Below are 24,791 nucleotides of genomic sequence, written 5' to 3'. Positions count from 1 at the left end.
CCACCTTTGTGAAACACTACAGTATCAACTTGGTCTCCGCCTAAGATCTAACCTTTAGTCAAAAGGTCCTGCAGGTAGTAGTCCCACCCTAGGTATGAATCTTTGGGGTCTGCTGACTGTCCTGGAGGATGGCCGGGTGAAAGCTAGAGTTATTACCTGATAACTCCTTTTCCAGGAATCCTCCAGGACCGTAGACCCCCACCCTTACTATTGGAAGAGTTTAAGTCCATAGATCAGCACGTTGGTGTTTGACAGCAAGGCAATCTTTGTACAACTGAGAGGGCAGCCTTGTGCGGCCTGTTTTAAACTAGTCTGTGCTTGTGTTTCCTGCAGAAGGTGGAGCCTATTTCTCATGTGACCACCCTGGAGGATTCCTGGAAAAGGAGTTATCAGGTAATAACTCTAGCTTTTAAAAAAAGCGCTGGAATATGGTCCTTTTAGTCTACTATAGACTGTGCACACAGGGTAACAAATGAAAATACATGATTAATATAAATCTCATACAGGTGAAAAACTAAAGGTACAGGTAGGATTGTTTTTATGATGCCTATAAGTTGAACACCACTGATATATAGTTTAAGAACACTTTTTTTTTTTTCTATATTGGTTAGTAGCATATAATCTGCTGTGGGAGAATATTCCTATTCCTGACACAGTCACAATTGGGAGGAAACTAATTTTGATCTATTCATCCAGGGTCTGTTTGAGAAGTCTTTAGAAGATAGTGAAAGAGCTCTGAGTCTTGACAAGGAGAACATGAGGGCTTTATATCGTAAATCCAAAACACTGGACAAACTTGGAAAGCACCAAGAAGCCTATAGTTGCATCAGTCACAGGATACTGGCCCTTGTACAGGTATACTAAACCAAGCAGGGGTTTGCTGCTTGTCTTTGTGGATTAAAGCTAACCCACATCTCCACTTTCTCTCAGGATGAGTGTGTGACTGAACTTGCACAGGAGCTGGTGCTGAAACTGGGGCTAAAGCAACGTAAGGCATACAAGAGACCAAACGTAAGTATTATGTTTCTTCTTATGTGTAATTTCTTTTAATTAAAAAAAAAAAAAAAAAAACACCTTTTTGTTTCTGTTATGCATACTTACCTGAATCACATGGTCGTGGCCTTGGCCCCAATAGTAGCTTATGGGGATAGACTGTTCAAGTGCTACTTGGCTTGAAAAATTCAATCTTTAATGTAATTTTTAGGGGATAGACTGGGATTGTGTAGTGTGAGTAGCGTTAAAGTGTTTGTAAAGGCTGAAGGTTTATGCATGAAGGTAAAAAACCTTTAGTGTGCAGCATCTCTCCCCGGCCCCCCAATGCTTAACTGAGCCCAATCATCTTCCAGCAATGTGCATGGGAGCCTCCACTCTCCAGGGACTCTTCCTCCTCAGTGGCTAAGACAGCAGCGGGAGCCATTGGCTTCATCTGCTTTCAATCACAGCCAGTGAGCCAATGAGGAGAAAGAGGGGGCGTCGTCGAGCTGTGGCTCTATGTGAAAAGACACGCAGAGGCATTTCTCAGCAGCAGATCTGCTTTGGTGCCTCCATTGCATGCTGCTTGCTCTGGAGGCGCTTTGCAGGAGGGAGGGGCCAGGAGCCCCGGCAGGGGACCCAAGAAGAAGATTAGGACTGCTCCGTACAAAACCACTGCACAGAGCAGGTAAGTATAGCATGTTTGTTGTTTAAAAAAAAATTAAAATTTACTGACTTTATTTTCACTTTTAAATTGAGCTTTACAGAGCGGTGTTAAGTTTTGTGAACCAGCATGTTATTTAGCTATAGGTTACATTTTGAGAGGAAAAGATACATTTGCAGGCTGAGCTGTAATAGTAACTGATGGTAGGCAGCTCTTGCTATACAGCGTACTTGTACATATGCAGATTTATTGCACAAAAAATGAGAGAACAGGGCTCAAGACAACCCTTTGTGCAATAAAACCTACATTGCTTGGGAGAACATTTTACCTTCTTAAAAGTATAAGTGGAGTAGCTTGTAAAAAGCCTTATACAGAAGATTTGACAACCCTTTGATGCCAGTGGAGAGGCTATAAAGGAATGGAAACATATCCTGGATCCTCCTAGTAAAGTTGAGCATCAGACAAACCAGATGCTGAAGAATAGCAATGTCCCCAGCATTTTCACTTTTCAACTGGCTCAACATTCAGGGTTGCACAGGGGCAGTGTCGTTAGTATGGCTATGGATTTCAGGGACACTCCCCCTTTTCAAGCTAAAGGGACCAGGTAGCTCAGAGGGTATGTTTATAGTGGTTGAAATAAATTGGCAGTCCCTCATTAACATATAAATGGGGAAAGAGTACTAAGCAAATCCAGCACATTTTCAGGGTTCCCCTTATTTCTTGGTATTCACGACATTGTGGAGTCCCACAGCTTCTCTGAGCAGGTGCTGGAATCTCCTGTGTGTGCACAGACATGCTTCGGGTCTCTGCCAGGTACTTGAGGCCCATGAGCAATATCATGTCTGCACTTGTGCAGGATGTCAGGGGGCTCATTCACCCTCAGTAAAACAGTGGATGCGTGATCCAGTGGCGGTTTTTGTTTTTCTCGCCTTGGGCAAGGAAGCAGGAAGAAAGATTATACAGAACTTTCCAGGAACATTGAAACATTTTCCAGCTCTGTAAGGGGTGAGGGATAAAAAGAAAAACGTTTCCTGTAATGAGTGAAGGCTCTCCTTAAAGTCTTCTTGCAGCCAAGGTAAAAACAGAAAAGTCAGGACAAGAGTCAAAAATTCCAGTTAGTGGAATGTGTCCCTTGTGCTGATTTTGCTTCCTTTAGGTGAAATCCCATTATGTTAAAAACTATAGTAATATTATACTATAGAATGAAAAAATGTAACCAAATTAATACATGCATGAGATTGTGAACACCATGACCATTAAATTGTTTTTATCATATACTGCATGTCTATTCTGAATCTATTCTTGCACTAAAATAGAATATAGGTGATAACTGTAGGGACAAAAGGCCTCTATGGGGAGACCAGCCCTACCTAACATATTTACAGTCAATAGACAGTTAAAGTGGCATTAAACCCCAACAAAAATGTCTTTATTGCAGCCACCACATGTAAGGATTGGTAAGCTACATTCGTTTTCTTTTTCAGGCTTTTCCCCCTCTCTTCACCTGTGGATCTGTAACGCACCTCTATCAGAGTGCCCCCCACTCTGCATTAAAGGGCACAAGGGGGCACCTTTGGACAGCAGCATGGTCAATAGAGGGAATTGTTAGATGTGCTAGCAGATTTAGATACAAATTGAAGCCAAGCTGCAACAAACCCTTTATAATCAGTAACAGCACACAGTTTTTTTCCCTTTTGGAATAAAGGTTTTACATACATATACTACAGTTCAAAAGTTTGAGGTCACCCAGATAATTTCATGTTTTCTATTAAAAAAACACACTTTAATTCATCAAATGAGTTGCAAAATGAATAGAAAATATATTCAAGACATAATAAATAATGATTTGTATTTGAAATAAATACTTTTATCCTTCAAACTTTTCTTTCATCAAAGAATTCTCCATTTGCAGCAATTACAGCCTTGCAAACCTTTGGCATTCTAGCTGCCAATTTGTTGAGCAAATGTGAGGAAATTTCACCCTAGGCTTCCTGAAGCACCTCCCCAGGTTGGATTTGCTTGATGGGCACTTCTTACATACCATACAGTAAAGCTGCTCCTACAATAGCTGAAAAGGGTTGAGATCTGGTGACTGCGCTGGCCACTCCATTACAGACAGAATACCAGTTGACTGCTTTTTCCCTAAATAGTTCTTGCGTAGTTTAGAGGTGTACTTTGGGTCATTGTCCTGTTGTAGGAGGAAATTGACTCCAATCAAGCGTTGTCCACAGGGTATTGCATGGCGTTGTGAAATGGAGTTATAGCCTTCCTTATTCAAAATCCATTTTACCTTGTAAAAATCTCCCACTTTACCAGGACCAAAGCAGCCCCAGACCATCACATTACCTCCACCATGCTTGACAGATGGCGCCAGGCACTCCAGCATCTGTTCTCTTGTTATGCGTCTCACAAATGTTTGTCTGCGTGATCCAAACACCTCAAACTTAGATTCAACTGTCCATAACACTTTTTTCCAATCTTCCTCTGTCCAATGTCTGTGTTATTTTGCCCATCTTAATCTTTTCCTTTTGTTGACCTGTCTCAGCAATGGATTTTTTTCTTTGCCACTCTGCCTAGAAGGCCAGCATCCCGGAGTCGCCTCTTCACCGTGGATGTTGAGACTGGCGTTTTGTGGGTACCATTTAATGAAGCTGGCTTTAAGGACCTGTGAGGCGTCAATTTCTCAAACTAGAGACTCTAATGTACTTGTCCTCTTGCTTAGTTGTGCACCGGGCCTCCCACTTCTATTTCTTTTCTGGTTAGAGCCAGTTTGTGCTGTTCTCTGAAGGGAGTAGTACACACCGTTGTAATAAATCTTCAGTGTCTTGGGAATTTCTCGCATGGAATAGCCTTCATTTCTCTTAACAAGAATAGACTGTCGAGGTTCAGAAGAAAGTTCTCTTTTTCTGGCCATTTTTTTTTTTTTTTTTTGTAAATTCAATTTTTATTAAGGAGCAAAAGGCGTACAATTTCATCAAGAGCAATGATATATGTCCAAACATCAGTAAGTGAACACAGAAGAAATTGAACAGAAAAAAAAAAAATAAGAACATGAAGTTAAAGATAATATATAGGATATCAGTAAAAATCTGTAGGACGCCAGTCCCCCAGGGTGACCTCCATCTCCACCGGCATCTACCACATGGCCGGTATACGGGAACGGAGAGGAACAACCCAGGTGGCCGACCACTCCATCAGGCATCAATAAGTAGCAAATGTACGTATGCCGGGGGGAATGGGAGAAATTTTTATCCCAGAAGTCGGGTGTAACTGGCAAATAAAAGGAGTAGAGGGAATAGAGAAAATAAGAAGGGGGGGGGGAAGGGAGAGAGAAAAGGAAAAAAAAAAGGGGGGGGGGTTGGAGGTTAGAGGGCCATCCATTCTAACCGAGGCAATCTAGGCAACCAGATCTTTGTATTCTGCGGAAAAACTGAACTCATGCCAATAGTACCATCGTTTGAGGAACCCATCTCTAGTGCCCCTTTCGAGAGCCACAAGGTCCTCCATTTCGTTGATCTACTCTACTTTACGTAGCCACATTGCTATCGTGGGAGGCTGGGACTGCTTCTAGAGAAGAGGAATACAGCTCCTGGCCGCCGTAAACAGGAGCGGTAGGACGATCTCGGAAAGCTATTGTGGTGGAGGAGGGTAGTAAGGGTATGATCCGTGAACTTTTGAGTACTTCCGCCCAGAAAGGTTGCAATTTCTGGCCATTTTTAGAGTATAATCGAACCCACAAATGCTGATGCTTCAGATATTCAACTAGCTCAAAGGAAGGCCAGTTTTATAGCTTCTCTAATCAGCACAACAGTTTTCAACTGTGCTAACATAATTGCACAAGGGTTTTGTAATCATCAATTATCCTTTTAACACGATTAGCTAACGCAATGTACCATTAGAACACAGGAGTGATGGTTGCTGGAAAAGGGCCTATGTAGACCTATGTAGATATTCCATTAAAAATCAGCCATTTCCAGCTAGAATAGTAATTTACCACATTAACAACGTCGACTGTATTTCTGATTAATTTAAGGTTATCTTCATTGAAAGAACAGTGACCACAAAGTTTTGGATGGTAGTGTACATAAATAAGTCTGTTCTACTGAGAAACAGACTTTCTGGAAAGAAATGCTAAAAAAGCAAACCAATGCAGCCATTACATCTAAGAATTGGTAAGCTGCAAAATAATAAATGTTTTTTTGCTTTTGGGTTTAATACAGCTTTAATAGTATACAATGCAGTAACCTGATGATAATGACATGACCATATACAGTGGGTATAAAAAAGAATCACCCCCCCCCCTGTTTTTTAACTCCATCACGCGTAAGGTAAAGCAAATCTAAATGCCTAAGCACAATATTTCAACTTTAACTTGTGTTCGTAAAACCGTACATATCATAACTACTTTGTGCTTCCAGGTGGATTATACCTTGTTTTTTTTAAGGGCAAATTGGGCTTTTTATTTGGTAGTAAATAGTTATGGATTTCTCCTGGGGGTTTTTTTTTTTTTTTATATTTTCTTTATAGAAAACTGTCCCAAAATAGTTAAAATGATTTTCTTTCTCTTTCGATCACTGATGGACACAGCACTCCATATTCAGAACCATAGGGTTATATCTTCCCCCTACAGGAGTAGGATACCGAGCAGAAAAAAACACTTGGCTACGCCTATGGGAAGTCCTAGCTGGTTTATATCCCCCTCTCTACTATAGGCCCCTTTTTTTTTTCTGCTTAGTCAGGAGTAAGGACCTTGCTCCCTGCCGGGACCTAGCTCCATTTGATTCTGGCAATTTTTTCCTTTTTAAATGGCTTTTTTTCTCCTGGTTTTTTTTTTTTTTTTTTTTTTCCTGTGAGACCTACAATCAACTGCTGGGCTGGGCGACAGGCTGTATAGATGAATCCAGTGGTTCCCCCCCCCCCCCAATCTGGCCATTGAGCCCGCGCAGACCGGACCTGCACGCTGCGTCGGCCGCGACATAGCCCCACTGGATGGGGGTTGGTAGTAGTGGGGGGGGGGACAGACATGCCACTGGCGGGGCGAATTTCTTTGATTGGGTGGACACTGGCCATGTAGTGGTCTTGCGGCCCGGGTCCTCTCTCCACCGCAGAGTTGTGGCCTGGGCTCCGGGGCTTTTTTCCTGGTCCCTGGGAGCTTTGTGGGCGCCGCATGTGGCTGCAATTTTGCCGTGGTTGGCGCCATGCTTTTGGGGCCTGTGTGTTTTTTTTTTTCTCTCCTGGCGGCTACGTTTGTGTAGTCTGGTGCCCATTTTTGAGTGGTCCGGCGTGCACAGGAGTGGCGGCCATGAATATGGCTGTGGGTTCCCCTCCCTTTCCACTAGTGTTGACTCCTGGGTTTCCTTTTCTTCTGGATGCTGCACGTTGATCCCTGGCTATCTCTGGTGCAGACCAGCTCTCCTCTGGTGGAGTGTTGTGTCTTAGCGGGGTCCCTTCCTCTCTCTGCTGCAGGTTGCGGGGTGCTTTGCCTCTGGGTACCCCTGTGGTAGTGCGGGTGCAGTGCTTCAGGTTAGGTGAGCGCTCTAGTGGTGCTGGACACATTTGCTGGTGGGTTCTCCCTTGTCACTCACACAGTCTCAGGAGCATGTTTCCCCACCTGGCCCCCTATCGGAGGTAGCAAGGCCCTTAGGGTCCCAGGCTTCCATTGATGCACTGACGGCAGTCCTGGAGTCCTTTGTTTTCTGTGTAGAGGTGGCCTTTGGTAGGTAGCCGACAGGCTAGCAGAAAGCATCCCTCACCCACCCCTGCCTCATCTGTCTTGTCACATCCTGAATCTGGCTCTGCTGCCATGGACGTGGATGCCTGATCTGTCAGATATTGAGGATGATTCCTCTACAACTATAGCTGCGTGCAGAAAGGTGCTGGTTGATGCACTGATTACATCTGTGCAGGAGACTTTAGAGATGCAGCATGCAGCTGAGGCGGCTGCAGAGATGACTGTCCCTTTTTTACACTCCGAAGCTGTCTCGCACGGCAAAAGTATCCCTCCTATTTTGACATGTTTGTCTACAAAGGTCGGTAGCGTACAAAATGTCCCTTTGTGGTTCCTAAACACTTCACGGTGAGGTATCCCTCTGAAGCGTCACTGAAGAAGTGGACTGTCCCACCAGTGGTGGACCCTCCTGTGTCCAGGTTAAATAAGGCAACCATGGTTCTGGTAGAGGAATCCCCGGCCTTTAAAAATCCGTCTGACAGAGAAGTGAAGTCTGCGGCCTGCAATATGTTCCCTATTGCTGGTTAGGCGCTACGGCCGGTCCTGCCCATTGCCCTGGTGTCGCAAACTCTGAGCTGGCAAGACTTTTGCGCCATGGTGTGGTGGGTGAGCAAATTCCCCCTGCCTATGTTGAGTTAGTGGACAAGTTGGTCCAGGGGCTGCTATTTGTCTGTGATGCCCCCCCAGGAGGTTCCAAGCAGGCCTGGTCTGACAAGCCGAGAGCAGGTTTCTCTAGACCCATGGACAAAGCCTCTTTGGCATAAAGGTGTGCCCTCACCCATGCCTTGGTTGGGGAGACCTCTTCTCTGGTTTCTGGGCCCGTGGACCTCCTTGGTGAATGACAAATGGGTCCACAAAGTAATTCTGTCCTGTTACAAGATAGTTTATTTTTTGCCCTCCGGAAAGGTTCTTTCCCTCCCAATTTGCTTCTATCCCTGGACTGGCTGCAAGCTTTCTTTGGGGCGGTGCAGAACTTGTTGCTTTAGGGAGTAATTGTTCTGATTCCAGTATCAGAACGGTTTCAAGGTTTTTATTAAAACCTGGTAAAATACATTCAGCGCAAACGATCAACCACTGATAGAATTAAAATTGCAAGCTGAACACTAAAGGGTGCATCACTTAGTCCAATCTACACAGTGCAGTGCTTGTTACAAATTTATTCAAATAGGATTTAAATATATGTAATTAAAAGTCCCTTGTTGAGCAAAACAGGTTCCACACGGTAAGTGAAAGAAAAATGGAAAAGATAGTTCAGGTGATAAATCCTTTCACCCGTAGAAACACATCACGTTCACCTCAATCCAATGACCTCTGTGTTACCAGCAGGTCAAAAGCGCTAGTCCCATAAAAGGAATCTGAGTATATTTAGCAGTGGCGGTCTAACGAACCTCAGCTCTTTCCAAGCCTCTCACATAACAGATGCCTGTATAGCCAAACAGACGATAACTCCTGTCTTGCTCAGGGGGATGTTACAAAAGATAACAGGGACCCCTGGACATCCACTCGATGATAAACACATGTGAAGAAATAATAGATCTAAGTGCTCTCTACTTATTAAAAATAAGCACATTTAATTAAGTAAAACACAAACTGATCATCCTGGTTAGCAGCATAAATCAATATAACAGAACCCCGATTTCATGCTGGCAAAACAGGATAGCAGCGGGTGACGTCATAAGATGTGGCTCCTCCTCCTGTATGCGTTACATCCTACAGGACTTGGTCAGCGGGGCACAAAGGTGTTGGCCCTGGTCTTGGTGTTGCTACATCAGGGGGGGGATTGCTGTGCTGGGCTACTTGGACGACCTCCTCTTGTAAATACAACAGACTGTTATCTCCACTATCAACACAGCCCCTGTGTTCCTGCTATTTAGGAACACAGGTCTCTCTTGATATTACAAGCCCGACCCCCCCCCCCCACCCCCAAAGTTAGAAAACGCCCTAAGCTAAAATTTAACCCCTCCCTGCCAGTGTTATTACAGTAACCGTGCATATTTTTAGCACTGATTGCTGTAATAATGTCACTGGACACCCCAAAAGTGTCAAAAATGTGAGTTAGGGGTCTGATCTGTTCGCCGCAATGTTGCACTCCCGCTAACAATTGTGGATAGCCGCCATTCCTAGTAAAAAAAATAAAAATGACATAAATCTTTCCCCTAGTTTGTACACGCAATAACTTTTGCGAAAAGCAATCAAAATACGCTTATTGGGATGGTTTTTTTGTACCAGAAATATGTAGCAGAATACAAATTGGCCTAAAATGATGAAATAATTTGAGTTTGTTTTTATATTTAATTTTTTTGGGGGATGTTGTATAGTAGAAAATGAAAATATTTTTTTTTTTTCAGAATTGTTGCTCTTTGTTTATGGCGCAAAAAAAATTAAAATCGCACAGGTGACCAAATGGCATAAAAAAAAAAAAACCTCTATTTGTGGGGAAAAAAAGGACATCAATTTTATTTGAGTACAGCGTCGCACAACCGGTCAATTGTCCGTTAAAGTAACATAGTGCCGAATTGCAAGAAATGGCCTGGTCATTAAGGGAGAAAATCTTCCGGTCCAGAAGTGGTTAAAACAGTTCAGTTGGCTTATGAACTACCAAATGTCTGCCCTGATCCCATCCAGGAAATTGTATTACCTGGATCTAATTCTGGATTCAGCTCTGGCCAGAGTGTTTCTTCCACTGGACAAACGCTAGAAGATGCATGCTGTGATTCATCTGTTGCTGTCCCACAGGAGGCCCTCCCTCCTGGCTTGCATGTGAGTGCTAGGCCTGATGGTGTCTATTTTTGAGGTGGTCCTGTTGGCGCAGTTTCATACGAGGTCCCTTCAAAGGGAGATCCTGGTGAAATGGGACAAGTGTCCAAAGTCTCTGGACAGTCTGAGCTGGGAAACCAGGGGTTCTCTGGTCTGGTGGCTTAGTTCACCTACTCTTCGGCAGGGCAAGTAATTTCTCCCCATATATTGGACAGTGGTCATGAGGGATGCCAGTCTGTCTGGGTGGGGAGGTGTCCTGGGGCTGAGCTCTGCTCAGGGTTGTTGGATGCTGGAAGAATCCAGGCTGCCGGTCAATGTCTTGGAACTTTGGGGGATCAGGCTGTGCCTTGATCACTGGACAGATCGGCTCAGGAGGTTCCTGGTAAGGATTATGTTGGCCAATGCCACAGCGGTGGCTTATATCAATCACCAGAGCAAAACAAAAAGTGTGTTGGCGACTCTGGAGGTATCTGGCATTCTCTGTTGGGCAGAATGTTTCTGTCAGAGAAACCTTCAGCTGCAGACTGGTCGTCGCATGACACGCACCACATGACTTCCTTTTGACTTCCTTGCTGCCTATAAAAGCTGAGCAAGTGCTCAGAAGAATTGCTTGTTTGTCTTCAGCTTCCTGTACCTGAGTTCCTGTTTGCTAGATTACCTGCTGTGACCCGGATCGACCCTAACCTACTCTGATTTCTCCTGGACCCGACCTCGGCTTGTGTCACAGACTTTGTCCATGTCTCCTGTGTATGACCCTCTGCCTGCGACCCAAATTCCCTTTCAGTCCCCTGTGCCTCGACTTTCTGCTTGTGACCCAGTCTTGCCTCCTGTCTCCAGTGCCTTGACCCCCAGCCTGTGACCTGGACTGTCTGATTACCTGTGTTTGACCCTCAGCCTGCTCCGGACTTTCTACCTACTACTTCTGCTGGATCCTGATAAGTCTCTGCTCCAGTTATACTGGACCTCCACACAAGCTCTACCCTTCCTGCTGGTAGCTTGTGCCTCTTTGTGCCATCCACCCTCTGTATCACCTCCAGAGGGGCGGAGTGCACTCTCGGCCTCGGTGAGTACCTCCATTCTGATAGTACAAACCAGCCATGTCCGAGGCCGACAGGGCGCGTTCTCCTCTTGAGATCCTGTGCCAGCAGGTCACAGCCCTCACTGATGCGGTTCAGAAACTGCAGGAAGGCTATGCTCAGATTGACAGTCGTCTCCAGCAACTTTCAGGGGCACCCGCATCAACAGCCGCAGCCCCTGCGCCCACCAGTGCAGCCTTCTCTTAAGTTGCATCTAGCCCCACAGTAATCATGGCTACCCCTGAGCCCAGGGTTCCCACGCCAGAGCGTTTTTTTCAGGCGATCGCAAAAAGTTCCGGGCCTTCAAAAATGCCTGCTCCTTGTATTTAGCCCTTCAGCCCAGGACTTTTCTGTCCGAAGTAGTTAAGGTGGGATTTGTCATCTCCCTGTTGACCGAAGAGCTGCAGGCCTTTGCCCAAAGCCTGATGGAACAGAGGAGCTCTCTTCTGAATTTTATGGACCTTTTCTTTGAGAGTATGTCTCAACTATACGACGACCCTCAACGCACCGCTACCGCAGAAGCTATGCTACACTCCCTGTCCCAAGGCAAGAGACCGGTGGAGGACTACACCGCTGAATTTCGCAAATGGTCGGTTGACACGGTGGAACGAGCCCGCTCTTTAATACCAGTACCGCCAGGGGCTGTCCTAAGCTTTGAAAGAGGAGTTGGCCAGGATTGAAACCCCTGCCACTTTGGAGGATTTAATCCAATCCACTGCCAAGTTAGACAGGCTCATACGCGAGCGGCGCACTGAACGCTTCCAGGGTCCCTGACCTAGCTGGATGCTCCCTAAACCTTCTCCTGTTCACTCATACTTTCCGGTGACTCCTGTCACCTCTGCTCCAGAGGCTGAGCCCATGCAGCTTGGATTGGTCTGTGCTCCTCTACCCCTGAAGAGAAGCAATGACGGCGACAGGCCAATCTCTGTCTGTACTGTGGGGGAACTGGACATTTTCTGGGTACCTGCCCCATGAGACCCAGTAAGTCACGCTCGCAGTTTTTCATGAACTTTCAAAACCCTGGTTTATTGCAGACTTGCGCCTCTCCTTACAGCTAACGGAAAAGGAAGCTCATCTACCAGCAATTATTGATTCCGGAGCCTGTAGCTGTTTCCTAGACACTTCACTGGCCCAAAAACTACACATTCCACTGCAGACCAAAGAACAAGGCCTCCAAGTCTACCTGGCTGATGGGTCTCTTCCTCGCTCTGGATTTATCACACAACAAACATAGCCCATCCTTGTCACCACGGTTTCCGGGCCACCAGGAGCTTCTAAGCTTTGAAATCAACTTCTCCCCCATTTTCTCCATCATCTTGGGACTCCCCTGGCTACAGGCACATGAACCTGACATCAATTGGTACAAGAAGAAAGTCTCCTTCTCCTTTCCCTACTGTTCCCAGCATTGCCTTCCTCCAGCTCCGGCCTCCTGTTTAACCGTAGCACCCATACCTGACAATCTCCAGCACGTCCCTCCGGTATATCTTGAATTTAGAAATGTCTTCGATAAACAACAAGCTGATTGCCTACCACCTCATCGGTCTTGCGACTGCCCCATTGATTTGCTACCTGGTTCCGAAATACCCTTTGGCCGCATTTTTCCACTATCAGAGACTGAACTAGCGGCTCTTAAGACTTATATTGATGAGAACTTGGATAAGGGTTCCATTCGTCCATCCTCTTCACCGGCCGGAGCCGGCATCTTCTTCTTAGTGGAAAAGAAAGATGGTTCCCTAACACCATGCATAGACTATAGAGAACTGAACAAAATAACGATTAAAAATCATTCTCCTCTCCCACTCATCCCAGAGTTTTTTCAGCATTTCCGGTCCGCCCAAATTTTCTCCAAGTTGGATCTGCGAGGTGCCTATAACCTTGTCCGAATTAGGCCTGGAGATGAATGGAAGACTGCCTTCAGGTCCAGATTTGGACATTATGAATATTTGGTAATGCCCTTTGGGCTGTCTAATGCCCCGGCCACGTTTCAGCACCTGATAAACAACATTTTTCGAGAATATCTGGACAATTTCCTAGTGGTTTACCTGGACAACATTCTTATTTTTTTCTGCCACCATTGAGCTACACCGGGTTCACTTAAAGACAGCCTTGCAATTCTCAGGGGACACAAATTGTACCTTTTTAAAGCAGAGAAATGCGAGTTCGAAAAATCTGTTGTGCAAATCCTAGGCTTTATCATTTCTACCAACGGTGTTGCAATGGATCCCCAGAAGATCAAGGCAATTTAGGAGTGGCCGGCTCCAGTAGACAAGAAGGGGTTACAGTGGTTTATTGGATTCGCAAATTTTTACGGGAGGTTTATCGTTGGCTTCTCATCCATTGTTGCACCCAACTAACCTGCCAACAGTCGTTTTAAGTGGTTCCAAGAAGCCCAGGAAGCTTTTACCGAACTCAAAGCCCTTTTCACCTCTGCACCAATCCTACGGCATCCGGATCCAGCCCTGACATTTGTGTTGGGGGTGGATGCTCGGAAACTGCCACTGGAGCCATCCTCTCCCAGAGACAGGGCCCCAAGGTTTCCTCCATCCTGTAGCTTTCGCATCTTGGAAACTAAGTTCCCCGGAAAGGAAATTAAGATGTGGGAGACCGGGAGCTGTTGGCCATCAAGTTCGCTGTAGAGGAGTGGAGATATCTTTTGGAGGGTGCGTCCCATTCCATCATGATCTTCACCGATCATAAAAACCTAGAATATCTCAGGACAGCCAAACGCTTAAGACCCAGGCAAGCCTGGTGGGCCCTTTTTTCTTTTCTAGGTTCAACTTTCATATTTCTTATAGACCTGGCTTTAAGAATGAGAAAGCAGACGCACTCTCCCGGAAGTTCTCTGAATCTCCCCAGTCAACGTAACCTAGCACCATCTTGTCTCCGCAAAACTTCCTTCTGCTCACACACACTGATCTTATGACCTCCATCAAGTTGGCGTCCAGCCATTGTACTGACCCAGAAGTATCCTCCTTGGAGAAACAAGATGACTTGCTCTGGTCCCAAGGAACAATTTTTGTCCCACCCAATGCTAGACCCCTGATGTTAAAGTTGCTTCATGACCATAAACTGGCTGGTCACTTTGGGACTCAGAAGATTTCAGAATTGGTTGCCCGCTCTTTTTGGTGGCCTGGTTGGAGGCAGGACTGTAAAAGGTATGTTCTCTCTTGTATTTCTTGCCAGCGCAGTAAAGGGGCTAACGCCAAATCTTGGGGATTACTTAGACCTTAACCTATTCCAGAACGCCCATGGGCTGAAGTTTCTATGGACTTCATTTTTGATCTTCCTCCCTCAGAAGGTTTCACCTCCATTCTGGTCGTTGTCGACCGCCTTTCCAAAATGGCACACTTCTTGCCCGTGGTGGGCACCCCCCCCCCCTGCTTTGGAGACAGCTAACATTTTTATCAAATAAATAATAAGGCTACAAGGAGTACCCAACAGTGTTGTTTCTGACAGAGGGGTTAATTTCCCCACCAAATTTTGAAAAGAACTTTGTAAAGCACTAAAAAATAAAGGTCTGTCTCTCCTCTGCAGATCACCCTAAAAGCAATGGCAAGACAGAACGAACCAAACCCTGGAGCTGTATCTCCGCTGTTTTTCTTCCGGCTCCCAGGATGACTGGTCCTCCCTGCTACTCTACGCCGAGTTTGTGTATAATAATTCAGTTCACACAGCCACCAACCAAATGCCCTTCTGGTCTAACTTTGGGTTTCACCCTTCTTTCCTTTCGAACGCTACCCCTGAATTATCTGTTCCTCTGCTGTCGTAGATCGAATAGCTTCCATCCAACTGAACTTTCAAAGGATTCAGGAAAAAATGCAGAAGGCGCAGGATGACTATAAGAAGTACTACAACAGGGGAAGAAAGGAGAACCCGGTTTTCAAGGTCGGTGAGGAAGTTTGGTTATCTTCAGCTAACCTCAGATTACCTTTTCCCTCACGGAAATTGGGCCCAAAGTTCATAGGGCCATTCAAAATCAAGAGGATGGTTAACCCTGTGGCCTTTAAATTGGCCTTACCCAGCTCTTACAGAATTCATTCTGTTTTTCATGCATCCTTACTAAAACCAGTGATTCCTAGCCCCTTCCCGGGAAGAGAGGAGCCGCCTCCTCCACCGGTCCAGGTGGATGGAGAAAATAAATTTGAGGTTGAAGCCATACTGAACTGCAGGAAGAGGGGGTAGACCTCTCCAATACCTAATCAATTGGAAGGGGTATCCACTTGAAAACAACTCTTGGGAACCCTCAAACATACACGCCCCTCGCTTGATCTGAGCTTTTCATTTGGCTCACCCGGAGTTTATGTCCTGTTTGGGCGTCCAGAGGCCGGGGGGGCACTGTCAGAGAAACCTTCAGCTGCAGACTGGCCGTCACATGACACGCAGCATATGACTTCCTGGCTTTCTATAAAAGCTGAGCAAGTGCTCAGAAGAATTGCTGGTTTGTCTTCAGCTTCCTGTACCTGAGTTCTGGTTTCCTGTTTGATTGTTTACCTGCTGTGACCCGGATCGACCCTGACCTACTCTGATCTTCTCCTGGACCCGACCTCGGCTTGTTTCACAGACTTTTGCTCCTGTCTCCTGTGTTTGACCCTCTGCCTGCGACCCGGATTCACCTTCAGTCCCCTGTGCCTCGACCTTCTGCTTGTGACCCAGTCTTACCTCCTGTCTCCAGTGCCTTGACCCCCAGCCTGTGACCTAGATTGTCTGCTTACCTGTGTTTGACTCTCAGCCTGCTCCCGTCTTTCTACCTACTACTTCTGCTGGATCCTGATCAGTCTCTGCTTCAGTTCTACAGGACCTCCGCGCAAGCTGTACCCTGCCTGCTGGTAGCTTGTGCCTCTTTGTGCCATCCACCCTTTGTATCATCTCCAGAGGGGCGGAGTGCGCTTAGTCGCAACAGCAAACTGCTCTCGGGATCTCTGCCTCGGTGAGTACCTCTATTCTGATAGCTTCGTTCCAGCCCTCTGTCGTGCACATTTCAGGCGTGGAAAATTGGCAGACGGACTATCTCAGTCGATAGGCGTTGGACCAAGGGGAGTGGTCCCTTAATCCGGATGGGTTTTATCTGATATTTCAGGTACTCAGGGATAGAGGTTTGCTTGGGTCGGTTATTCCGCCTATGCTGAAGACTAGGAAGTCCACCTCCTAGGAAGATTTACCATCTGTGTTGCCATGGATATTTGAGGATTTTATAGCAAATGTATTTGTTTGATTCTGTGTTAAGAATCTAGGATATATGCAAATAAACCAGTCAGAGTTGTTTAGGAAGCTAAACATGTAACAAGATGTATGTGAAGGAGGTGTTTAGGACTTTTGAAACAAGCATGTGTTCAGATAAAGGAGAAATGTTTTTGGAACACAAAAGAAATAACGTGTGCTTTAGACTTGATAAGCAGTTTAGACTCTGATCAAAGAACTATGAAGATTCTATCTTGATTCCATCTTTGATTAACTGTTTAGGATATTTATTGCATACATATTGAACATTTAAAGATAATAAGCCTGTGCATGTTGTAGGCATGTTTTTGTAACTATGAATTGTGTGATGTATATAGGGAAAAAAGCATTGAGGAAAGTTGGATCCTACGAGCAGTAGAAATGTATGAATTGTAATTATTGCCTATGCATGGGATCAACAGGTGGATTGTATCAGTTCTGGATTTTTTAAATTGATTCATGACAAATGTTCCCATACAGTGTCTCACAAAAGTGAGTACACCCCTCACATATTTGTAAATATGTTATTATACCTTTTCATGTGACAACACTGAAGAAATTACACTTTGCTATAATGTAAAGTAGTGAGTGTACAGCTTGTATAACAGTGTAAATTTGCTGTCCCCTCAAAATAACTCAACACAGCCATTAATGTCTAAACTGCTGGCAGCAAAAGGGAGTACACCCCTAAGTTTAAATGTCCAAATAGGGCTCAGAGTGTCTATATTTTGTGTGGCCACCATTATTTTCCAGCACTGCCTTAACTCTCTTGGGCATGGAGTTCACCAGAGCTTCACAGGTTGCCACTGGAGTTCTCTTCCACTCCTCCATGACAACATCACAGAGCTGGTGGATGTTGGAGACCTTGCGCTCCTCCGCCCTCCTTTTTGATGATGCCCCACAGATGCTCAATAGGATTTAGGTCTAGAGACATGCTTGGCCAGTCCATCACCTTCACCCTCAGCTTCTTTAGCAAGGCAGGGGTCGTCTTGGAGGTGTGTTTGGGGGTCGTTATGTAGCCCTGCTGCCCAGTCTTTGAAGGGAGGGGATCATGCTCTACTTCATATGTCACGGTACATGTTTGCATTCATGGTTCCCTCAATGAACTGTAGCTCCCCAGTGGCGGCAGCACTCCTGCAGCCCCAGACCATGACATTCCCACCACCATGCTTGACTGTAGGCAAGACACACTTGTCTTTGTACTCCTCACCTGGTTGCCGCCACACACGCTTGATACCATCTGAACCAAATAAGTTTAACTTGGTCTCATAAGACCACAGCACATGGCTCCAGTAATCCATGTCCTTAGTCTACTTGACTTCAGCAAACTGTTTGCGGCATTTCTTGTGCATCTTTAGAAGAGGCTTCCTTCTGGGATGAGAGCCATGCCGACCAGTTTGATGCAGTGTGCTGCGTATGGTTTTAGCACTGACAGGCTGACCCCCCCACCCCTTCAATCTCTGCAGCAGTGCTGGCAGCACTCACACATCTATTTCCAAAAGACAACCTCTGGATAGGACGATGAGCATGTGCACTTAACTTCTTTGGTCGACCATGGCGAGGCCTGTTCTTAGTGGAACCTGTCCTGTTAAACTGCTGTATGGTCTTGACCACCGTGCTGCAGCTCAGTTTCAGGGTCTTAGCAATCTTCTTATAGCCTAGGCCATCTTTATGTAGAGCAACAATTCATTTTTTCAGCTTCTCAGAGTTCTTGGCCATGAGGTGCCATCTTGAACTTCCAGTGACCAGTATGAGAGAGGGAGCAATAACGCCAAATTTAACACACCTGCTCCCCATTCATACCTGAGACCTTGTAACACATGACACCAGGGTGGGAAAATGGCTAATTGTGCCCAATTCGGATATTTTCACTTAGGGGTGTACTTCATTTTGTTGCCTGCAGTTTAGACATTAATGGCTGTGTGTTGAGTTATTTTGAGGAGACAGCAAATTTACACTTACACAAGCTGTACACTCACTACTTTACATTGTAGCGAAGTGTCGTTTCTTCAGTGTTGTCACATGAAAAGATGTAATACAATATTTACAAAAATGTTATGGTGTACTCCCTTTTGTGCGATACTGTACACGTGTAGTAATCTCTCTCATCCACAGGTTGTTTGGTGAGCTTTAACGCCGTGTGTAAAGATTGCTGCGGCATATCCAATTGACTATGTGGTTTTGGGGGGAAGTGCAACCATGTCTTGCTGACATCACTCACAAAACAACCTGTGAGTGGTCAGCAGGAATATTTTATATCCTGTAGATGGTCTCTGGTCTACAGGACTATAGAGTCTCTAGCATGGGGGAAAGAGGTTAGTTTTTTGGAGCTGTGGAAGGAAAGCATGCAGCAAAAAACCTGCTCACTGTCCTGTTCCAGATATCAAGTGCAAGCTTTTGCCAGAGTTAAGTATTTGACCTTTATTTGGGATAATGGGAATAGGAGTGTATGTTTTGAGTCTTGGTAATGTTTAAGGTAACTTTTATGTGTAAGAGGCTTTATGTATTTTGATGTCCAGTAAAGTTTATTTGTTTTATGCTTTTTATCAAAACTGCTCTTGGTGTGTCTGTTCATTTTAAATATTCACTAGATATTTCAGTGGCTGTCCAGTATACCTTCATTATAAATTTGTTGTTCGCACATTTGATACACCATCGTACGTGGAAAGCTTACATATCGTGGTGTGAGATGATTTGTATTCACCCTCGTTCCTTTTTGGTGGCTCGGAATTTGACCTTCCTTCATGGAGTTGCTGAGCATAAGTTGGTCTCGAGTACCATCAAGAGCCAGGTGTCTGCCTTGGCTTTCTCCTTTCAGTGACCCTTGGCCTTGTAATTCTTTGGTGCGTACTTTCATTCAAGGGGTTCGACACCTGACCCCGCTGGTGTGGTCTCCTCTGCTGTAATTGGATATGAAATTGGTGCTCTCAATTCTCCAGAAGCCTCCTTTTGAGAATATTCCAGAGATTACCCTATTTACAATCTCAAAGAAAGTGGCCTTTTTGGTGACTATTCCCTCTGCTCGCATGGTGTCAAAAGTGGCAGCATTATCTTGTCGTACCCCCTACTTGGTTAGTCCACAAAGATAAGGTGTTTTTTTTGTCCAATCCCGTCATTCCTACTTAAGGTTGTCTCTGGCTTCCATTTGAATGAAGACATTGTGTCTCCTTTGGGTCCCAGGCCCGCTTTTCCCAAGGAATTTTCCTTGCATGCCCTAGATGTGGTTCCCGGGATTCCGGTGTATCTGGCAGCCACAGAGTCTTTTCGGGGGTCAGACTCACTGTTTGTGATCATGGGTGAGCCTAGAAAAGGGCTGAACCCTTCTTCTGCGACCATTTCCTGATGGATAAGACATACTGTGACTAAGGCCTATTCTATCAAGGGTCAGGTTCCCTCTTTCCCTGTAATGGTGCACTCTGCTTGGGCGCTTTGTGCTTCTAGGGCCCTCTGTCATCAGATGCCAGTGGCGCAGGTTTGCAAGGCAGCCATCTGGTCGTCGGTGTACACTTTCCCAAACTTCTACAAAGTGGATGTTTTGGCATCTGCGGATGCTTCTTTTGGCCACAAGATTTTGCAGGCTGCTGTTTAGAGGGCCTGTTCCCTCTTGGGGGTGTATTGTTCAAGTTGAGCTCCACCTGGTTGGCTTCTTGTGTTACTCTTGGTTCTTTTGCCCCACCCCTCATGTTTTTGCCACTGTTTGGGCACGTCCCTATGGTTCTGAATATGGAGCGCTGTGTCAGACGGTGAGCAAAAGAGAAATTTATTTTACCATAAGTACAAAAACCCTTTTTCTCTTACGTCCTCCGACAGTCGCTGCCTCTTCATATTCGTCACATATGGGGGTATTAGACTTTGCTCCGAAGGAGTAGCTAGGCAACAGAATATGTTAACATTAAAGCTTTTAACATATCCCACCCTCAAGGGGTGGTCCCCTCAGTCAATACCCTCCTACTTCCTGCAACCATATCTCAGTTTTAATGTCTAGCTTGTCAGGAGTGGCTGGCGCTCTCTGTGCTGGGGCTTTGTGCCCCAGACTCTTTCTTCTTTATTGATTTTTTGTTTGAGTTTTCTCTCTACCTTTACTTAGCTGTTCTTTTGGTCAGCTTTAGTTAGTTCTTCGGATGAAGAGGATCATGCGGGCTGGGTCTCGGGCTGATCCGCCTGGTTGCAGGTCGTGGGTCAGTGGCTTCCCAGCCTGCCATCGAGCGTTCAGCCAGGTAACGCTCCTGGCACAGTGAACGACCCATCCCTGTTCGGTGCAGGGATGATTGGTGAGGTGGCTACCTCACTGGACGCTGTGCGGTTTCTTAACCCCCATTCTGTGCGTCTTGTATGCGACTCTCCCTGCCTCATGTGCAGCGGCTTGTTCGCCTGTGCGGGTCCCCCACGCCACTGTGAGGTAAGTGTATTTATGTGGGGACCTGTCTGTCTGGGGGGGTGTCAGTCTGGGACTGTGTTACCTGCCTCTATTCACACTGTTTGTCTCCCTATCTCTCGGCTCCATGCTGTGGGCTGCAGGGGGGGGGGGGGAGCTGTGTGACACTGTGTGTGTCAGCCTTGTCAGTGTGAGAAGCTGTGTGCTGTGGGGCATGTTTTGTAGCATGTTTGGGCATTATACAGCGATCGCTGCGGCGATCTGCCATGTTTTTTTATATACAGACATGTGTGCATTACTGTACTGTGGAGCGGCGGTTTCGGCGCCAAACGGCGCCATTTTGCCTACACTCGCTCCGGCCGCATGTTCTACATGCATAGCGGCCATTTTTTTGTAGCCTCCCATAGGCTTTCATAGAGCGCCCTGGCAGCATCACTTCCTCTTCTCCAGGAACACCGATCGAGGCAGCAGCAGCGGCGAGGGTCTCCTCAGGTTATATCCTTCCTATCCATTGCCTGTGTCAGTTTTATTGTCCCTGTGGGGGTCTCATTGTGCTTGTGTGTGGTGCAGTGGGCCGCGCGTGTTAAAGGGGCAGTTAACCCTTTATTATCCGGCATTTGTTATAGGGGCAATGGATTCTCAGGAGGGCAAATTTCCTACCGCCTTGGTGGAAAGCCAGGGGACCGCTGTTTCCCCCCCAGGGGGGGATTTAGCCACTATTGTGGCTGGCCTTGCTGCTCAGGTGCAGATGCTGGTGGCTGCTCAATCTACTAAAAGACCCAGAGTTGCTCTTCCTCTGATTCTGAGGGTGAAGGTGATGGGGTTGTTATGGCGGGGGCCTCCTTATCGGGGTCCCGCTCCTCCCTGGATCTAGTGGGGTCCGAGGTGGAGGCTGAAGTTGAAGGGGTTGATAATTCTCCCCCTGGCTCGCCTGAAGAGCTTGCAATCATGGATGAATTGATTGCTTCCATAAAACAAACGCTGCGTTTGCAGGATGAAGTGTGTCCCCCCCGCTGCCTTGGCGGCTTATGGGACGCAGAGAAAACGCAGGGCGCCGCAGGTTTTTCCCTGCAATGATGATTTTCAGCGCGCTGTTAAGGAACAATGGCGCAATCTGCGCAATCCTCTTGCTGTACCAAGTAGGTTCAAGCTGCGTTATCCTTTCTCGCCTTCCACTGATGAAAGGTGGTGTGTGCCACCCCCAGTGGATCACGCAATTGCGGTTTTAAACAAATCCACTGCGATTCCTGCAGAGGATTCCCCTGTGTTCCGTGATGCCACGGATAGGAGATTGGAGTCTCTTGCCCGTCATACTTATTCTGTTACGGGTTCTATGCTTAAGGCTCTGTTTGCCTCTCTCATGGCGGCCCAGGCGGTCGCAAGTTGGACGCAGATTCTTAGGCGCGTCCTAGTGGCCGATTTGGCCTCGCCGGCGACCCTGGATATGGTGGATCAAATCCACCAGGGTGTCATGTATCTGTGTGATGCGGACTTGGACCTAGTCCCGTTGGCTGCACGTGTGCACAGCGTGGCGGTGTTGTCTCGCCGCCTGGTTTGGTTATAATGTCAGTCGGTGGACCAGTCTTCACGTAAGACCTTAGCCAATCTGCCTTATGATGGGTCTCGCCTTTTTGGGGAGTCCTTGGATGTGTTGATTAAGGGGATCACCGGAGGTAAGAGCACTCTCTTGCCCCATTTCCCCAAGGCTAAGGGGGCTTCTGGGAAGAAGCATGCTAATTTTCGGCCCCCTCAGGGGTCCTTTCGTGCCTTTCGGTCGCACTACAAGGGCAAACCGTTCAAAGGTCAAGGCTCTCAGAAGAAGCCCTGGTCTGGAAAACAGAAGTCTGGTCAATCCGGATCCGCAGCCCATAACAGTGCGGCCTGAAGGGGCGCCCTCACCCAGTTTTGGGGTGGGGGGACGCTTGCTCGGTTTTCTTCAGCCCTGGTTGGCCCGCGTGCGGGACAGATGGGTTCAGGAGATCGTTCGATCTGGTTACAAGATCGAGTTTCTCTCTCGGCCGGAGAACAGATTTTTTCCCTCAAATCTTCAACTGTCTCCAGAGCGTTTACGGGACCTGCACCTGGCGGTGCGGGACCTGAGGGCTCAGGGAGTGGTATTTCCGGTGCCTCATCGGGACAAATTTCGGGGGTTTTATTCCAATCTGTTCACCGTGCCCAGAAAGGAGGGCAAGGTTCATCCAATTCTGGACTTGAAGGCTCTGAACCGCTCTGTGCGGGTTCGCAAGTTCCGCATGGAATCCCTGTGGTCGGTGGTGGCTGCCCTGGTTCCGGAGGAATTCATGGCCTCCATCGATTTGAAGGATGCGTATCTTCACATCCCCATTTTCGAGGGTCACCAGAGGTACCTTCGATTTGCCATTGCGGAGGATCACTACCAGTTCGTGGCGTTGCCTTTTGGTCTCGCCTCTGCTCCGCGGGTCTTCACCAAGGTGCTTGCACCGGTTCTGGCATTATTGAGGGCCCAGGGCATTTCTGTCCTGGGGTATCTGGACGACATTCTGGTTCGGTCTGCGACCAGCCAGGGTCTGGAGAAGGACCTGTCTGTCAGGATGCAAACTCTGCAGGAGTTTGGTTGGACGATAAATTTTCCAAAAGTCGACACTGAGTCCGTCGGTTCGTCTTCCCTACCTGGGAATGATTCTGGACTCGGTGCAGGTGAAGGTCTTCCTGCCGGAAGACAAACTCGGAACGCTTCAGGAGGAAGTCAGGTCCCTCAGGGACGTTCCGCACTCGTCTCTGCGGACGTGCATGAGATGTCTGGGGTTGATGGTCTCGGCCTTCGAGGCGATTCCCTTCGCCCAGTTTCACACGCGGGGTCTCCAAGCGGAGATCCTGTCCATGTGGGACGGGCGACCTCAATCTCTGGATCTTCAAATCTCGTTGAGTCATCACACCAGAAGAGACCTTCTGTGGTGGCTCCAGTCCCCGATGGTGTCCGGGGGCAAGTCGTTTCGTCCTATCTCGTGGACGGTGATCACCACGGATGCCAGCCTGTCGGGCTGGGGTGGTGTTCTGGGCGTTCTGTCCGCCCAGGGAACTTGGTCGGAGGGGGAGTCTTCCCTTCCGATCAACATTCTGGAATTGCGTGCGATAAGTCTCTGTCTTCATCGCTGGACGGACCGGCTGCAGGGCTGCCCGGTTCGGGTGCAGACGGACAATGCCACGGCGGTGGCCTACATCAACCACCAAGGGGGCACCAGGAGTGCCCGAGCGGCTCGAGAAGTGGCCGACATTCTGTCTTGGGCCGAGATTCATGTCCCGGCGATAACGGCGGTTCACATTCCGGGGGTGGAGAACTGGCAGGCGGACTATCTGAGTCGCCAGACCCTGGATCAGGGGGAATGGTCTCTCCACCCGGCTGTCTTCCAGATGTTGTGCGCGAAGTGGGGTCTTCCAGATGTGGACCTGTTCGCGTCTCGTCTCAACAACAAGGTGAGAAGGTTCGTGGCAAGGACGCGCGACCCTCGGGCAGACGCGTCGGACGCGTTAGTGGCCCCGTGGCATCAGTACAGGCTGATGTACGCGTTTCCACCGATTCAGTTGCTGTCCAGGTTCCTTCGCAGGTTACACTCGGAACGCAGCACGGTGATTCTTGTGGCACCGGACTGGCCTCGCCAGTCCTGGTACGCAGACCTCGTGAATCTGGCGGTCGACGCCCCGTGGCGTCTGCCTCTTCGAGACGATCTCCTGTCTCAAGGACCGATATACCATCCTGCTTTACAGTCGCTGGCTTTGACGTCCTGGCTGTTGAGACCGAGGTCCTGAAGGAGAAGGGTCTCTCCCCAGAGGTCGTTCATACTTTGATCAACGCAAGGAAGTCTTCCTCGGGGAAGGTTTATTACCGTACTTGGAAGGCCTATTTTGCCTGGTGTGAGTCCAGGGGGTTTTCACCCCGCACGTACTCGGTTTCCCGAGTGCTGTCCTTCCTTCAAACGGGTGTCGATCAGCGTTTGGCGCTGGCTACGATAAAGGGTCAGGTGT

General features: G+C 47.4%; 1 protein-coding gene across 1 annotated transcript in view; it reads left to right on the top strand.

The window, feature by feature from the left end:
- Positions 1-24,791, top strand: part of LOC309561587 (zinc finger CCCH domain-containing protein 7B-like) — a 604,923-nt gene that overhangs the window by 99,616 nt on the left and 480,516 nt on the right. Inside the window, exons 5-6 of the mRNA XM_082265580.1 lie at positions 697-855; positions 931-1,011. Of these exons, the coding sequence (XP_082121706.1) occupies positions 697-855; positions 931-1,011 (240 nt within the window). The remainder of the gene's footprint in view (positions 1-696; positions 856-930; positions 1,012-24,791) is intronic.

Source organism: Pelophylax lessonae (assembly GCF_965119305.1).
Source record: "Pelophylax lessonae genome assembly, chromosome: 8".
Lineage (NCBI taxonomy): Eukaryota > Metazoa > Chordata > Amphibia > Anura > Ranidae > Pelophylax > Pelophylax lessonae.
This window is presented reverse-complemented; position numbering and strand designations above follow the sequence as displayed.